The 19,146-nt window shown below is 51.1% G+C and overlaps 1 protein-coding gene across 1 annotated transcript in view; it reads left to right on the top strand.

The window, feature by feature from the left end:
* The first annotated feature begins 1,522 nt into the window (after window positions 1–1,522).
* LOC133341946 (opioid-binding protein/cell adhesion molecule homolog) overlaps window positions 1,523–19,146 on the top strand; it is a 30,535-nt gene continuing 12,911 nt past the window's right edge. The window contains exons 1-5 of the mRNA XM_061550789.1: window positions 1,523–1,660; window positions 2,239–2,254; window positions 4,648–4,779; window positions 5,862–5,982; window positions 8,684–8,835. Coding sequence (XP_061406773.1) covers window positions 1,523–1,660; window positions 2,239–2,254; window positions 4,648–4,779; window positions 5,862–5,982; window positions 8,684–8,835 — 559 coding nt within the window. The remainder of the gene's footprint in view (window positions 1,661–2,238; window positions 2,255–4,647; window positions 4,780–5,861; window positions 5,983–8,683; window positions 8,836–19,146) is intronic.

Here is a 19,146-nt window from a genome sequence, read left to right on the forward strand (position 1 = left end):
CCCAGCACATTGGTCAATAACACTACGTGGCCCGAAACGGTTTAAACAAATATACAGATATGCAATTTTGAATATTAGACGTTTCAGTCAATGGTCCTTATTCATCGCACTAAAAACATATCAACATTTCGGCAGTAATCACGAGCGCGTGCATACCTTCAGCCCCGTTGATTTCACAGTAACGAGCTCGCTGGAAATTAATACTCCTTAAATGTATTGATTCATTCCCAGAAGGCCGCGTGGCTGACCGGACCGGTAGTGTGAAGAAAAAAAATACTTTGAGTATTCGATGTGTTAGAGACGGGCTCTCTCTCTGCGCATCTTACCTTTCGTTACGTGTGCGCTATGCATTAAGGGCCATCGCCCGAAACGTCGTCGCTTCTCTATTGTTTTCGCTTCAAGGCAGCAGTGCTCTTGGCGAGTGTGATATTGGAGGGGGGGAGTCGTGATAACAATGGGCTTCATCGTCTCCGGCAATACCACCAGGGGGTGTTAAGAAGTCCAAACACAGCTGTTGCAAGTCATCATCGAGTCTGCATTAACCGCGCATCACGACGCTTGTGATAAAAAAAATAAACAGCAGCATGCAAACCAGAGGTCGCAACCGGGTACCCGATATCCGTACCCTACCCGATACCCAGCTACCCGAACCCGGCCGGGTACGTGTACGGGTACCCGTTTGCGACCCTGGTGCGGCCGGGTACGGGTAGACCGTGAGTCACTGGTGAGTAACTGTTTGTCACTCATTTCCCAACGTCTTGTCTCTTCTCACAATTCAAGTTCCTAGAATCAACCCACCCGCGCCTGCAACATGGCTTCATCCCAGAGGTCGCAATCAGGTACCCGATATCCGTACCCTACCCGTACCCGGCTGGGTACGGGTAGGGTACGGGTACGGCCGGGTACGGGTAAGGAATCAAAAAACCCGTTTGCGACCTCTGATGCAAACACACGCGGGTGGACAACAATGTACGACAACATTGTCCCTCGAAACTGTTTGGTCGAGAGCAAAGCTGCAGCCTCCTCCTCCTCCCGCGTAGCCTCGTCTCCGGACGGCGCCGCAGGGCGAACAGCGGCGGCGCAAGGGGGTTGGGGGGTTAACGCCATCGCATCAAGGCGTGAAAAGCCCGGCTTCGTGAGCAGTTACACCTACGAGTGTGTTGAGTCATCGCCTTTGATGTCCGCGCCTTCTTTTGTCGCAACGACTACCGCATCGGCAGCAGCATCGGCAGCAGCGGCAGCCGAACAACGTGTTTAATCGAGGACAGATGGGGGGATCGTTTCCCATCGCATTGGCACGACAGTGGCTGAGAGGCGGTGGGATTGAGACGGGAATGGGATGGGGAGAAGATGGATGAGTGGAGGACGCGCCGCGTTCTCTGCACTCACCGACAAAGACACGGATTGCCCAACCACCCCCGCCCCCAGTGTAGCCTTCACAGACTGTTGTACTGTCAGCGAGTATCACCTGTGTAAGCCGGAACGGCACGCCCGGCCGCCTGTGTCTCCTCCCCGAGTGGCGATGTTCACCCACCGGAACGGGGAACTCGTTGAAAGGCTGGAGTCGACCAAGGAGACGAGCGAGACCAGTTTCTCGCACGAAAAGACAAAGGCGTCGCAATTCCCCATCGAGCCCGACACAGACTGCCGGGAGGCAATGGTTTGGATCAGATGCACCTGCTCTAAAAACAACAACAACATCAACAACAACAACGTGGCTTCAGTCGCCGTGCGAAGGAACACCTCCAGCACCCCCCCTCCCTCACCCAGGCGTGGGCATGTAACCTCGGCAGCAGTTCTGTGATATCAACATCCACGGGCCGTTCTCCGAGACTTCTCGCTGCGAGGATTCCGATCGCAAATGCCTCTCCGTCCCGTGGCCACGCGGGCGTGAAGGGCGGTACAGCTGCCGTGGGTTTGAAGTTCGTTTGGGACAGAGACACGTGGGAGACCTCTAGTGGCCAGGATGAGTCGGTCTCAGTCGGAATTTGTTATTTTATTTTACCTTTCCCTGGAAGAATCCGATGAGCAATGAAGCTCCTTTTTTACGGATGTCCAGTCGAGTGAGTGAGTGAGTGAGTTTCCCGAGTCACCAAACATGACTACAGCACGAATATACAAACTGAGTGCAGCATTGAAGCAACTATAAGTCAGAGCAAATATGAAGAAAAAAAACAAGCAACGATTTACGTCAATTATGTAATAGACGACGTTACGGGCAATGACCCTTTTTCACAGCACATGGAGAAGGCAGGTATGTATGTTGAACTTATTTCGCACCCGTACGTAGCCGACCGTGCGGTGGAAGGACAACAAACTAACGCACACAACAAACGGTTCTAAAGAAATGAGGTTGTCAATCGAGATGATAATGGTGATTTACAAGTGCACAGCTCCCGGCGGCTTCCCGATATCGGAAGGGAAGAGCGTTCCAGACGGCCACAGCAGCAGCGCATCTGAAAGCACCGCGCGACAACGCGGTGACCACCGCCTTTGTTCGATGGCTGAGTCCAAAATCAGCTGCTGCTGCTGCTGCTGCTTCGAGGATAATGACCGCACGGGGTGTCGCGTGCTGATGGTTTATGCAACCAGCCTCTCTCTCTCTATCTACCTTTACATCTCTGGCCTCTTGTCTACGCGTTGTGAAATAAGAACCCATTGGTCCGAAACATCGGCGGTCCACGCGGACGTCCGAAGAAGCGATGGATGGATCGAATAAAGGAAGACATGAAGACGGTCAACGCATCCCCTGAAGATGCCCTGGACCGAGCCAATGGAGAAGACAATGCCGAAAAGCGGACCCTGCGCCACAGTGGGAACAACGCTAGGAAGAAGAAGTTATTAGATGTTTGTATATTTTTCGATTTAAAGCTTTCGTGACTGCAGGGATTCATATTCTTGGTTCTTTCGGTAAAGTCACGTAGGAGGGAAATAATAAAAGAATAAAAATATAAAACACTAAAAATCCTGTAACACAAGCAATCATCATCAGGTGTGGATTTCACAGCACATGGAACGTCGTGAGAATTTTGATCGTTTTATATTTTTATTATTTTATTATTTCACTTCTACGTGACTTTACCGAAAGAACCAAGAATATGTTTGTATATTGTTAAGGCCACGCGTAACAGACAGCGGTGTTATTATCGACAGAATTGTGTTGACTTTTAAGGGATAAATCAGAGCAACTGGGACGTTAATTGGGAGAGGCCGGGCCGCAGGAGGAGAGGAGGAAAGTTACATCCCCCACGACCCCCCCACAATTTCCCAGCATCTATTTATAATCTGGAGCGATGGATGGACTGGGGGACAGAGAGAGAGAGATGGGGGGGGAGAGAAGGAGTATTTGATATACGAGAGCATTTGAATTCGCCAACTCTAATGCACTTGTGATCGTATCGCGATATTATGTAAATGCACCCTGTATGTAATCCATCACTCCCTGCTGAAGCTCGGCTGTTCTACCCCGCCGTCTTCCCTGTCCGTCCGTCACGGGGGGGGGGGGGGCGCTACTCATTTATCTTGAAATAACGCACCAGAGAACCCAAGTGGTGGAAATTCCACATTGGTGCGGCGAGTTTCGCGGTCCAATTAGAAGACTATATCGTCGTCGTCATCATCGATCATTCATTTGCATCAGTCACGGACCAGGAATGGTTCAGATTATAACTACGCAGGTAATTATCATTCCTATAATCATGCTTAGCGTGATGATCATTCGTAGTATCAATCACATAAAGTGGTTTCGTCGTTCATCCGCATTGCCTCTCAGCATCACGCAGGAACCACCCACGCCGTCCTCGACATATTAAGATGACTAATGAGTTGTTGATTAGTGTGGGAGGAGACCGGGACACCCGGAGAACACGCACTCGTGCGAGGGGGAAACACTCTATCCCCGTACAAATGGGAAAGATATCTATTCGTGCAGGGCACGGCACCACCTCCTCCCTCGACGCCCACAGCAAGAAGGGGGTTTCACAACAACATCGGTGCGGTGATCAACAAACCCTCGCTGCTGCAGCTGCTGCCTCGACAGTGCTGGATTACAGACAGCAGCTGCAGCAGCAGCAGCAGCGGCAGCATTGTAGCCCTGTCACGGCTCGACTCTGAGCCGTGAGCGGGAATCGAACTCGGGTCGCCGGGTTCGTAGCGTAGAGCGCTAACCGCTCCGCACAACACACGCACACCAGTGTATACACACACGCACGCACACACACACATACCGCACGTACACACCTGTGCACACGTGTAACCATGCAAAAGTGCTGTTAGCGAGCACCTATGAAGGCCGGCACTGTGGCACACGATGGGGTGGGTGGCCAGCACCACGCACGGCCGCTTTTTGCCTCTCTAGTGGCGATGTTTACACATCGCACCAGTGACTCATTTGAGGCTGAGTAGACCTAGGGGAGGCCCATGACCGGTTCAGATAATCGTCACCGGGTGTCGGCCGTGATCGGGAATCGAACCCGGGTCGCCAGGTTCGTAACGCAGCGCGCTAACCGCTACACCACCGCTCCCACACACACACACCTGAGCACACACGATCGAACATCGGTAAACACACACACACACAACTCTGTACTTGCGTACCCATGCGCGTGTGTGTGTCCGCCCCCCCCCCTCCCCCCGGCCCCACTTCAGCGCTGGAGTTTGAGGAGGGTGAATTCCTGGACATCGAGTCCATCCGCAGGGACCAGGCGGGCGAGTACGAGTGCAGCGCAGCCAACGAGGTTTCCGCTCCCGACGTTCGCCGCGTCCGCGTCTCCGTTAAGTGTGAGTCTCGCTCGCCTCGGTGCAGCGGCGAGTCGGTAAGGCTCGTCACTGCGAGTCGGTAAGACTCGTCACTGCAAGTCGGTCGCGACGCGCAACCCCCTGGCCACCGCCGCTGCTGCTGCTGCTGCTGAAACTCCTGCTGCAGGTGATGGTGGTGATGCATCTTTTTGCTGAGTGGACTTGCCGATGACCGGCACCAGCGGTGTCAAGATCGGCCTCTGTGGAGGAGGCTCGTGAAGGACGCTGCTGGGCGGTTGGAGGCAGTCGCCCTCCAACAACAACAGAGGGCGGAGGAGCGACGCTCACAACAACGAGCGGAGTGCCGGGTGGCTAAAGCACAGCAAGTTGGCACAGTAGGGGGCACAGGTGGTGCATCAGCCAGTCATCTCAGTCAGTCGACCCGTGGCACCTGCTGGGTCTGCCCCGTGACCTCCTGCCAGCGGGCGTTCGACACTTCACGTGGCCTCAAGGTGCACATAGCCTGGCACAAGCGTCGTGGTGACGTCACCGCCACTTAGTGGCGAATGGCGGTTGTTGTCGGTGATGTATCTGCCGGTCATCTCATTCAGTCGACTGCATGGCACCTGGTGGGTCTGTCACGTGAGCTCCCTCCGATCAGCTGTGAGCCTTCGGCGAACCACGTGAACAACCTCAGGGTGCACCCAGCCTGGCACAGGCGGCCGTGGCGACGTCACCGCCGCTGAGTGGCGAACAGCGGCAGCTGTTGTTGGTGGTGGTGGGAATTAACCGTTACAAAATAATGATGATGAAATATGTAATAAAATGAAAATAATACAATTTAATTAAAAAATAAACGATAAATATACATGATATTAACAAAATGGACAATTGTTGAACATATTCACGATGATCATTCATATTTCTCAGCACCGCGTTGGGTCGTCAGGCGAGAGGAGTGACGGGTGTCTCGGTTGAAACAAAATGCACAGTCGCCGAACAAAATGATTGAGAACCACTGCCGTAAACCCATCCTTCCTCTGCCCACGACCCTCTTGCCCACCGGGTCCTCCCCAACCCTCCCCCCCTGCCCCCCACCCCCTGCCCCCCCCCCCAACCCACAGACGCCCCCACCATCACCGAGGCTCGCAGCGTCGGAGTCCCCGTGGGCCGCTCCGTGATGTTGCGCTGCGAGGCGCAGGCCGATCCCTCCGCAAGCTTCACGTGGTTCAAGGAGGATCGCAGGTCGGTGCCGGAGGTAGTCTGGGTGCCACGGTGGCTATAGGAGATGTTAACTACCTCGCCTGGTGCGCAGGAAGTCGTGGGGTTTGATCCCGACCCTGACGCCTGCTGCTGTGTATTTGGAGTTTGCGTATCTCTCTCTCATCATCATCATCACGGTGGCTAGGAGATGTTAACTACCTCGCCTGGTGTGCAGGAAGTCGTGGGGTTTGATCCCCACCCTGACGCCTGCTGTATATTTGGAGTTTGCGTGTCACTTTTTATCTCATCATCATCATCATCACGGTGGCTAGGAGATGTTAACTACCTCGCCTTGTACGCAGGGAGTCGTGGGGTTTGATCCCGACCCTGACGCCTGCTGTATATTTGGAGTTTGCGTGTCACTTTTTCTCTCTCATCATCATCGTCACGGTGGCTAGGAGATGTTAACTACCTCGCCTTGTACGCAGGGAGTCGTGGGGTTTGATCCCGACCCTGACGCCTGCTGTATATTTGGAGTTTGCGTGTCACTTTTTCTCTCTCATCATCATCGTCATCATCACGGTGGCTAGGAGATGTTAACTACCTCGCCTGGTGCGCAGGGAGTCGTGGGGTTTGATCCCGACCCTGACGCCTGCTGCTGTATATTTGGAGTTTGCGTATCTCTCTCTCATCATCATCGTCATCATCACGGTGGCTAGGAGATGTTAACTACCTCGCCTGGTGCGCAGGGAGTCGTGGGGTTTGATCCCGACCCTGACGCCTGCTGCTGTATATTTGGAGTTTGCGTGTCACTTTTTCTCTCTCTCATCATCATCACGGTGGCTATAGGAGATGTTAATTACCTCGCCTGGTGCGCAGGAAGTCGTGGGGTTTGATACCGACCCTGACGCCTGCTGCTGTGTATTTGGAGTTTGCGTGTCACTTTTTCTCTCATCATCATCATCATCACGGTCGCTAGGAAATGTTAACTACCTCGCCTGGTGCGCAGGGAGTCGTGGGGTTTGATCCCGACCCTGACGCCTGCTGCTGTGTATTTGGAGTTTGCGTATCTCTCTCTCACCATCATCATCACGGTGGCTAGGAGATGTTAACTACCTCGCCTGGTGCGCAGGAAGTCGTGGGGTTTGATCCCGACCCTGACGCCTGCTGCTGTATATTTGGAGTTTGCGTGTCACTTTTTCGCTCTCATCATCATCATCACGGTGGCTAGGAGATGTTAACTACCTCGCCTGGTGCACAGGAAGTCGTGGGGTTTGATCCCGACCCTGACGCCTGCTCTATATTTGGAGTTTGCGGTGTCTCTCTCCCCACGGTCGCGTGGATTTTTCTCCGGGTCCTCCTGTTTTCCCCTCCACATTTAGAATCGACATCACGCGTTTACAGTATTTGGCCGCTGCTATAAATTCCCACGTGGTAAGCCGCTTCGTTGGGCTATCGCTTGTGGTCAGGGTGCTTCTGATAAAAGAGCTACAAGGCTCAATGGGCCTTTACCTGGTAAAATAAAAATAATAATTACACAAATCAGTTACGAAGCGTCGGCGAGTGTGGGAGAGGTGGTCAACTCGTAGTTGCCCCACCGCACTTTTGCACCTTGCTGGCCTTCAATAGGTACTCGCTAACAGGCCTCATGTATGTCTACTGTTGTGTCGTTCACTACTTTTCTAGAAGGGGGGGGGGGGACTTTTTGGCCGATAAGACATCATCAGCCGTGGTGAGGGCCGCCACACATTTTGAAACCATCGTTGGGTTTGATAGCAGCACGGTGATGATGATGATAATGATGATGGTGATGATGATGATAATGATGATGATGGTGGTGGTTGTGGTGGTAGCAATGTAGTGTGAAGGCCGCCACACATTTTAAACCATCGTTGGGTTTGACAGCAGCACGATGATGATGATGGTGATGATGATGGGGGTTGTCACCATTTGTGTTTTGTGTCGGGGGGGGGGGGCAGCACGTCAGGGGGCCGCACTGAAGGCCACCAATGGGGCCGGCCCGTGGCCTTGCGATGAAAAACTCTGCTGTAATCTGGTCACCATCGCTGCTCACGTCAGCCTAAGCCAGGAGTCCCCTCGTGATCTTCTCAATTTGTCATGGGCTCTTGAATAATGAGAACGATTGATGTCGTCGTCGTTATCATCATCGTCGTCAGTGGTCTATGGGAAAAGCACGACGGGTTACTCGTCCGCAGGCTTCTGAAGGCCACCGTTACCTGCTCCCCTCTCGCCTGATATTGATGATGGTGGGGAGCGGTGGCGCAGCGGTTAGCGCGCTGCGCTACCAACCCGGCAGAGACCCGAGTTCGAGTCCACGCTCGCGGCCCATCCAACGCCAGTGACGATTATCTGAATCGGTCCTGGGGACCTCTCACACACACACACACACGCACTCTCACACACACTCACACGGGCACGCACACTCACACACGCACACTCACACACACGCACACTCTCTCTCTCACACACACTCACACGTACACGCGCACGCACTCTCACACACGCACGCACTCTCTTGCACACGCACACTCTCACACACACACACGCTCACACACACGTACACGCGCACACACTCTCACACACACTCACACGTACACGCGCACGAACTCTCACTCACACACACACGCTCACACACTCACACGTACACGCGCACGAACTCTCACTCACACACACACGCTCACACACACACGCGCGTGTCCTCCTCCTCCCCCCTCCCCTCTAGGCTGCTGAACGGCCTGGCCGGGCTGCACATCCAGAGCAGCGGGCGCCACTCGCTGCTCACGTTCGTGAACGTCACGGAGGAGACGTACGGCAACTACACGTGCGTCGCCGCCAACGTGCTGGGCGCCAGCAACGCCAGCATGCTGCTCTACAGTGAGTGGCCTCCACCACCCCGTCGAGTCAGAGTCAGCGGCGCGCGCAACGACGCTGCGAGCCGTCGACCGTTCAAAACGACGACCCGGCGACGGAATGGTCGCTCGTTCGACGACTCGTCGGTTCGTCGGCGCGCGCATTGCGAACGCAGTCGCCCGTCGACTTAAACAATGACTCGTCGATTGATTTCTGTTGCGTACAGATGCATCGATTTATCGACGCGCGCAATGACGCAGTCATCCGTCGACGTAAACAATTACTCGTCGATCGATTTCTGCGCGTAAAAACATCGTCGATTCATTGTTTGCGCGTAAAGACTCGTCGATTCGTAGCTGCGCATGAAGACCCATCGATTCATCGAAACGCGCGCGTAAAGATTAATCGATTCATTGATGGGCGCAACAAACACAACGATCCATCGACGCACATCACGGCGCGCTTGTCCATCGACGCGCGCAATGATTTTGCACCGATCCATCAACGCCCCGAAGTGTTGATAGACGAGACGCCTAGGCCGGGTGACGAGAGGTGTTGAGACCGGGGGGAGAGGGGGAAGGCGCGCCGCAGATAAGGAACGCGGCTTCGAAACCATCGGAGCGTTGACGGTTCCGGGCAGCGCATCAACCCGGGGCGCGCGCCTTGCCCGCGCAGGGGCAAGCCCCGGGATGGTGGCCGTCCAATCGGTGTCGTTCATTTCGAAAGTTGCGATTTCAGCGAACACCCCGGTTGACCCCATCGACTCGCCGCGAACCTCGTGCGACACTCGGTGATGCTCGCGTCTGCAATGGGGAGCGGCGGTGTGCTACGATTCTCGCTGCACGGACCAACAACAGCGGTCACGATTTTTTGAACCGATCCTGGGCCTCCCCTAGGTCGACTCGGCCTCAAATGAGTACCCGGTGCGGTGTGTCATCATCGCCACTCGGGAGACAAAGGCGGCCGGGCGTGGTGCTGGCCACCTCGTGTGCCGTGCCGGCCTTCGTAGGTGTTCTCTCGCAGAACTTGCCCCAACAGTATGTTACAGCTATGTAGGGGATTCTTGTCTTGTTTTGCTAATATCCATATTTATTTATTCACTTGCTTGACCTTTATCCTACTCTCTATCCTTTCTTGCACTTTTTTGTTGATGCAAATTGCTGATCTGTAAAAAAGAGCTGCATCCAATTCCTCCTCCTCCCTCCCTCTCTCCTCCCTCCCTCCTCCTACATAAAGATTCAGATTCTGATTCTAATTCAGAAACCCCCGGAATCTGAGCCGTGCCAGCCCAGTGCCTCTGACACGGCCACCGTGAAACCGCCCAGAGCCAGGCAGCCCACCTGGTTGATTCGACTTCTATAATGAGGTTCACAATGGCCAAGTCAGAGAACGTTAATGGGACGCCTGGGTCAGCCACTCTCTCTCTCTCTCTCTCCCGCTATCTCTCTAATGAGGTTCACAATGGCTATGTCAGACGATGCAGCGATTATTGCTGATATCCTGGATCAGGGCACGGAGGATATACAGGTTGGCCCAAAAATCAGGACACACAGAATTGTAATTTTATTTTTCTTAACTCACAAACGGTTATTTAATTTATTTTAGCAAATGTTCAAACACAGATCCTTTGTCAATCTACTACTGGATGAGGTCCTGCCACACCGACCCCATTGTGAGGGTTGTTTGACCATACTTCACCACGCTGGTCAGTGCGCATTGGTGAGTGCCGTCGAAGCGCAGCGTTGCTATAACCACTTCGGCACCACCGCTTTACCCAACACTAAAACATACACAAACTAAATTTCGATTTAAAGCTTTCGTGACTGCAGGGATTCATCTTCTTGGTTCTTTCGGTAAAGTCACGTAGAATGGAAATAATAAAATAAATAAAAACATAATTAAATCATTCTCACGACGTTTCGGCCACAAAGCAAGCAGCTGTCCTCACTAACTAAACAGATTCTAGATTTGAAACTTTCGTGACTGCAAGGATTCATACTCTTATGTTTTTTCGGTAAAGTCACGTAGGTAAACATAAACAATAAAAAATTATATAAATAATAATAAAAATTAAATAATAAATCACGACTTGTGTTGCCTCCGAAACGTCGTGATTTATTATTTTATTTCTATTATTATTTCTATTATTTTTATTATTATTTATTGTTACCTACGTGACTTTACCGAAACAATAACTAAACAGACATTCCACAGCCCGTCATGATCATCATAGGGCGCCATGGCGAGATGTTAGCTACCTCGCCTGGTGTACAGGAGGTCGTAGGTTTCATTCCCGACCCTGACGCCTGCTGCTGTATATTTGGAGTTTGCGTGTCAGTCTCCCCGTGGTTCCGTGGATTTGTCTCCGGATCCTCCGGTTTTCCCTTCCACATTTAGAATCAACATCACGCGTTTAGAATATTTCACTGCAATCGATGTCAACGTGTTCCGCCACTTTGACGAGCTATCATTTGTGATAGCCCAGGTCGCTTCTAGAAAATAAATATATTAGCTCAGTGGACCCTTACCTGGTAAAATAAAAATAAAAAAATATTTTAGTTTTATCATCTTCACAATGAGCCACAATCAATCCACTGCTGGATGAATCCCTTCCTCGAGGCGCCTGCACGCCGCTAACTTAATAATTCACACATTCATTCCCCCGCTGATTATAAATGACTCTCCGTGGGCAGGTGTCGACATTGATCCTCAACAGTTAACAATCGATTTCAATCATCTCCGCTGGCTGCTTAAGCTCCTAAAAGTAGACAATTTTAATTGAAAACGCAGACAAAGATCCCCCGTGTAGCCCACGCAGACTGCCGGGGCAAGCCACCACCAAAGGGCAGGAGGCCAGCAACGGAGGGCACGAGGTCGGCTGATGTTTTCGAGAACCCACGCCCGGCCGCCTTTGTCTCTCCCCCCCCCCCAAAGCTTATTTTTTATTTTGAACAAGCGACACGAGGGGCACCATTATAATGCTGCGTGCATCGAAGTTTAAAGGTCACGGAGCGGTTCACGTGGTCACTCGCCACTGATTTGAGCCGTGGTCACATCAGTGGCGTGGTGCTCCATCCTCTGCACCACCGCTCCCCTTAAGCCTACACACACAAAGATCCCCCGTATAGCCTTAACAGAGCATTGGGGAAAGTGCTATTCAGGGGCACCTATGAAGGCCCAGTCGGCACACGAGAAGGGGGTGGGTGGCCAGCACCACGCCCGGCCGCCTTTGTCTCCCGAGTGGCGAGGCACCAGTTACTCATTTAAGGCTGAGTTGAGCTTTAAGCGGAGGACCAGAACCGGTCCAGATATTCGTCACCGTGGTGTCGGTGGCCCTGAACGGGAATCGAACTCGGGGGCGGCGGGTTCGTAGCGCTAACCGTTGCACCACCGCTCCCCCGTTGAAAAAAAAATATCCAGAGACACAAAATGCACGAAGCGTGTTTGTTCACCCATTTAATGAATCCACTTACGGCAATTGCATGGCTGTGCTGGCATCATCCCCCAACGCGCTGACCACGTTGTTTGACTAATTTCCTTTGGTAATCGCGTGTCGTGTGGTGTGTGTGTCGTGTGGTGTGTGTGTTGTGTGTGTGTCGTGTGTGTGTTGTGTGGTGTGGTGTGTCGTGTGTGTGTTGTGTGTGTGTCGTGTGTGTGTCGTGTGGTGTGTGTCGTGTGGTGTGTGTGTGTGCGTCGTGTGTGTGTCGTGTGTGTGGTGTGTGTGTGTCGTGTGTGTGTTGTGTGTGTGTCGTGTGTGTGTCGTGTGTGTGTGTGGTGTGTGTGTGTCGTGTGTGTGTTGTGTGTGTGTGGTGTGTGTATCGTGTGTGTGTTGTGTGTGTGTGTGGTGTGTGTGTGTCGTGTGTGTGTTGTGTTGGTGTGTGTGTCGTGTGTGTGTTGTGTGGTGTGGTGTGTTGTGTGTGTGTGGTGTGTGTGGTGTGGTGTGTGTGTCGTGTGGTGTGTCGTGTGTGTTGTGTGTGTGTGGTGTGTGTCGTGTGTGTGTTGTGTGGTGTGTGTGTCGTGTGTGTGTGTGGTGTGTGTGTGGTGTGTGTGTCGTGTGTGTGTTGTGTGGTGTGGTGTGTGTGTGTGGTGTGTGTGTGTGGTGTGTGTGTCGTGTGGTGTGTGTGTCATGTGGTGTGTGTCGTGTGTGTTGTGTGAGTGTTGTGTGTGTGTCCTGTTGTGTGTGTCGTTTGGTGTGTGTGTGTCGTGTGTTGTTTCTTGTGGTGTGTATATCGTATGATGTGTCGTGTTGTGTGTGTCGTTTGGCGTGTGTGTGTCTTGTGGTGTGTCTATGTTGTGTGTGTGTCGCGTGTGTGTCCTGTGTCTGTGTCGTTTTTATTTGTTTTCTTTTTTCCTTCATCCATTGCGGAAATGTCACAAACATCACCGGCGCGTGCTGCCTCCAACACCAACTACGACTCGACCATCCGCTGCGGACCCCCCCTCCCATACCCCCCAAACAACCACCACCACCCCCTATTCACCTATCCCCTTGTACCCCCCCCCCGTAACCCCCCACATGGCCACCCCCATTACCCCCCCCGTAACCCCCCACATGGCCACCCCCATTACCTCCCCCCGTAACCCCCCACATGGCCACCCCCATTACCCCCCCCGTAACCCCCACATGGCCACCTCCATTACCCCCCCCCCGTAACCCCCCACATGGCCACCCCCATTACCCCCCCCGTAACCCCCACATGGCCACCCCCATTACCCCCCCCGTAACCCCCACATGGCTACCCCCATTACCCCCCCTAACCCCCACATGGCCACCCCCATTACTCCCCGTTATCCCCCACATGGCCACGCCCATTACCCCCCCCCCCGTAACCCCCCACATGGCCACCCCCATTACCCTCCCCTAACCCTCCACATGGCCACCCCCATTACCCCCCCCATAACCCCCCACATGGCTACGCCCATTGCCCCCCCCTCCCGCCCCCCCACCACCTCACCGCCTGCGTCATCGTGTCGATGCCCATTCCACGTGAGTAAAACACTGCCCAGCCACCGCACCACTCAGCCGGCTCACAGTCGTCACTGGGAAACGGGGGGGGGGGGGGTGAGAACAAAGAGCTTTGTAGCTCATCGGATTTCTCCAGTGTGAATATTCCTCACTCTGCGGCTCTCTCTAAAGGACTGCTTTGTGACGTCGTTTATCACGGACCCACCGCTGTCTCGCAATAGCAACACGACCCATAGACTCAGCACTGCCCATAGACTCAACACTGCCCATAGACTCAACACTGCCCATAGACTCAACACTGCCCATAGACTCAACACTGCCCGTAGACTCAACACTACCCATAGACTCAACACTGCCCATAGACTCAACACTGCCCATAGACTCAACACGACCCATAGACTCAACACTGCCCATAAACTCAACACTACCCATGGACTCAACACTACCCATAGACTCAACACTACCCATAGACTCAACACTGCCTATAGACTCAACACTACCCATAGACTCAACACTGCCTATAGACTCAACACTGCCCATAGACTCAACACTACCCATAGACTCAACACTGCCCATAGACTCAACACTACCCATAGACTCAACACTACCCATAGACTCAACACGACCCATAAACTCAACACTGCTCACAGACTCAACACTACCCACAGACTCGACTCAACACTGCCCATAGACTCAACGCTACCCATAGACTCAACACTACCCATAGACCCTGACCATACTTCCCCATTATTTGATTCTTCCTGAATCCATCTTATCCTAATAGATTCGAGATACCCCCCCTCCCCTCCCCAAAAAAGTCAGATAATTTCAAAATCTGTCACTTTTTCCAAGCAATATATTTTTGCGTGCAATTATACAGCATGATAAATGCAAATGTATCGTTGAAACTGCCTGATTATAAACCACAACTACTGGGTCGTCAACCCTCGATTATCTGGAGTAATTGTGGCAGGGGAGAGGTGGGGGGGTGGCCAGCATAGCACACGGTACCTGCACAATCCCAACACGCGTGCAGATTAGGCGACTATAATGACAATACTCCAGTAATAACAAAACGTATTGTGTCTCCGTGTTGTAGAATATTGACGAATGCGTCGAGGTTAACGAAGACGTAGCACGTGCTCTTTCTTCATAATCGTTGGCGTGCAGACGCGTCTCGGGCCCACGTGTGCACCGAGACCTCAACGCGTGAGGAGTAGTGCTCATGCAGCAGCAGCAGCAGCGGCACAGAAACATGGAGATATTGATCCGAATACCGGGTTAATTGGCGAGAATTATCAGCAGGCGAATGTTTGCCTTGGCTCGTCCAGGGTAGCGTCACTCACTGGACACTCTCTTTGGATGCCACAGTGGCGAGATGTTAACTACCTCGCCTGGTGTGCAGGAGGTCGTGGGTTCGATCCCGACCCTGATGCCTGTTGTACGTTTGGAGTGTGTATGTCTCTTTATCATCATCACGGTGGCTAGGAGATGTCAACTACCTCGCCTGGTGTGCAGGAGATCGTGGGTTCGATCTCGACCCTGAAGCCTGCTGTATGTTTGAAGTGTGTATGTCTCTCTCATCATCATCACGGTGGCTAGGAGATGTCAACTACCTCGCCTGGTGTTCCAGGGGGTCGTGGTTTCGATCCCGACCCTGACACCTGCTGTATGTTTGGAGTGTGCATGTCTCTCTCATCATCATCATCATCACGGTGGCTAGGAGATGTCGACTACCTCGCCTGGTATGCAGGAGATCGTGGGTTCGATCCCGACCCTGACGCCTGCTGCTGTGTATTTGGAGTCTGCGTGTCTCTCTCATCATCATCACGGTGGCTAGGAGATGTTGACTACCTCGCCTGGTGTGCAGGAGATCGTGGGTTCGATCTCGACCCTGACGCCTGCTGTATGTTTGAAGTGTGTATGTCTCTCTCATCATCATCACGGTGGCTAGGAGATGTTGACTACCTCGCCTGATGTGCAGGAGATCGTGGGTTCGATCTCGACCCTGACGCCTGCTGTATGTTTGAAGTGTGTATGTCTCTCTCATCATCATCACGGTGGCTAGGAGATGTCAACTACCTCGCCTGGTATGTAGGAGGTCGTCGTTTCGATCCCGACCCTGACACCTGCTGTATGTTTGGAGTGTGCATGTCTCTCTCATCATCATCATCACGGTGGCTAGGAGATGTCGACTACCTCGCCTGGTATGCAGGAGGTCGTGGTTTCGATCTCGACCCTGACGCCTGCTGTATGTTTGAAGTGTGTATGTCTCTCTCATCATCATCACGGTGGCTAGGAGATGTCAACTACCTCGCCTGGTATGTAGGAGGTCGTCGTTTCGATCCCGACCCTGACACCTGCTCTATGTTTGGAGTGTGCAAGTCTCTCTCATCATCATCATCATCACGGTGGCTAGGAGATGTCGACTACCTCGCCTGGTGTGCAGGAGGTCGTGGGTTCGATCCCGACCCTGATGCCTGCTATATACTGTATTTGGAGTTTCCGTGTCTCTCTCCCCGTGGTCGCGTGGATTTTTCACCGGATCCTCCAGATTTTTCCATCCACGTTTAGAATCAATATGACGCGTTTGGAGTATTTGGCTGCTATACATTTCCACGTGTTGACAAGCCACTTCGTTGAGCTATCATTTGTGGCCAGGTCACTTCTGAAAAAGAACCCGCATAGGTAAGTGGGGCCTTACCTGTTGAAATAAATAAAAACGTCAATGGTGCCATCCAGGGTCCACGTGTGGCCCACGTCTTCTCAGAATCTTTTCTTCTTGGTTCTTTCGGTAAAGTCACGTAGAATGGAAATAATGAAATAAAATAATATTGCATTATATTGTTATATTATTATATTATATTATTAGTTTATTATTTTATTATGTTTTCTTTTTAATAAAGTAATAAAAATAAAACATAATAAAATAAAATAATAAAATAATATTACATTATATTGTTATATTATAATATTATATTATTAGTTTATTATTTTATAATGTTTTGTTTTATTATTTTATTATTTCCATTCTACGTGACTTTACCGAAAGAACCAAGAAGATGAATCCCTGCAGTCACGAAAGCTTTAAATCGAAAAATATAATCTTTTCTTGTATTCATCCTGAATAAATCCGACGAGCTACGGAGCTCTTTGTCATTGTTCTCAAGTAGTTTGACTTTGCCGAAAAAAACAAAACGTATGAATCCTTGCAGTTACAAAAGCTTCAAATCTAGAATAGATGTCAAGTAAATTTCGATTTAAAACTTTCGTGACTGCAGGGATTCATCTTCTTGGTTCTTGCGTTGTGGCCGAAACGTCGTGAGAATTGTTTTATTATGTTTTATTTGTATTAGTTTATTTCTTCCCTTCTACGTGACTTTACCGAAAGAACCAAGAAGAAGCTGTCAAATAGTTTCACAGATGTCCAGGGTGGCCTAAAAGGAAGGACACATTAGGATGGTTGTATTTATGTTTAACAATTAACACAGGCATGCTTCGCTTACTTTAACAAATGTTTAAATAGACTTCCTGTGATAACGTATTCATTGTCTTTGGCACCGATTTGGCCAACTCGGGTTCAAATACAATGTTCACATTATTATCAAAGAACATTTGTTCGCGTGTTTTTTTTTTATCACAAGCATGATGTGTTGTTAATGCAGACTCGATGATGCCTTGTAATGTGTGTCTGTGTCTGTTTGGTGCTTGAACATCTTAACAACTCCTGTGTTATTGCCGGAGAGGGTAAAGCCGATTCTTCTTTTTCTTCTTCATAATTTTCATTCCGGCAAAAAGTAAATTATCCCGTACATAGACTTCCTTGAACATCATGCATGATGCATGGTATCTCGTTTTGCAATGAATTCAGGACGCTTTAAAGATTGCAGATTGCTTTTTGAACGTACACAAATCTTATTGAAATACGTTCGTGTTCAGTGCATTTTCTCTCCAGTCTTAAATGTCATCTGACAAGCAAAAAGTAAATAGATATTAATGCCAATAGATAACATATGAAGCTCAACGAATACAAAATAAAAATGTTTAATGCCAGTATGGGAGTAAATTAAATAACCCCAATTTGGGCCACCCTAAATAAAAACCCTATATGTATCGTAACTTTTGGGCCACTATGTATAGTAATAAAAACCCATCTATTTAAGGAACGAAATAAGAAGATGTCTCCACGAATCTGGCTGTTGTAATTACTAGCGAAACGTCGTACTCGGATTGTAAATGTAGTTGATTTGCTCTCCAACGCACCGTTGTGCTGTACTAGTAACGAATTGGCATGTTCTGTTTCCGTGAAAAACTTTAGTAATTGGCTGTATCAGGTGGTGGCTGGTTTAACGACACATTTACGCGATCAAACTCAAAAAACTATGTTATGGATGATATTGCACACGAAAGCCTACCTGTTAAAATAACCCTTTATGTGTCCTGGTTTTTGGGCCACCCTGAAAACAACCCTGTGTCCTAACTTTTAGGCCACCCCGTAGACACGCCTCTCGCGCCCTCTCGTGCTCAGAAATGAATAAGCAGACAATGGACCGACTCCACAGACCGTGACCAGGCTTTTCCAAACTCAAATCCTCGCCGCCACCCCCCCCCACCACCAACCACCACCACCACGCTCCGTCGTTCCCCTGTGAACAATTTGCTCTCCCCCGACCCGTTGCACACTGCCCGCGCCCGATGATTGTTGAACGCGTCCCACGTGACGCTTTGAACAACAGACACGTGTGCCACGTGCACAACGCGCACGCGCGTCCCCACGTGCACACGCGCACACGTGTTCCACGTGTACACACACAGCCACATTTTCCACGTGCACAACACGCACGCGTGGAACAACGTTGTACACACGCACGGGCACACCGATCTCGAATCTAAACGCGAATTGGCTCTCCATTTACGCATACAGCGTTAATTGCTTCGGTGGGACGCGTTTAACAATCATCAGGCGCGCGAAGCGTGGGACGAGTTAATTGGTATTTGATTGGGGGGGGGGTGAATTGGTGGTAGTGGTGGTGAGGGGGCCGTGAGGACTGGAGTTCGGAAAACCCCACATACATCATCAGTGGCACGACCTTTTTTTCCAGCAGTGGATACATCAGAGCTGACGACGACGATGATGACGATGACGATAACGATCGTTCTCATTATACACGAGCCCATGACAAATTTAAACATCACGAGTGGAATCCTGGCTCAGTCTAAAGTGAGCAGCGATGTCTTGAATTGAAGCTTTCGTGACTATACTCTTTGGTTCCTTCGGTAAAGTCACGTCGGTAGAAAAATAAAATAGATCACGACGTTTCGATCGCAACACAAGCAATCGTCATCAGATGGGACAACCACGGCAATAA

Source organism: Lethenteron reissneri, chromosome 13 (genome assembly GCF_015708825.2).
Source record: "Lethenteron reissneri isolate LAM-NWPU_2019-01 chromosome 13, ASM1570882v1, whole genome shotgun sequence".
Taxonomy (NCBI): Eukaryota; Metazoa; Chordata; class Hyperoartia; order Petromyzontiformes; family Petromyzontidae; genus Lethenteron; species Lethenteron reissneri.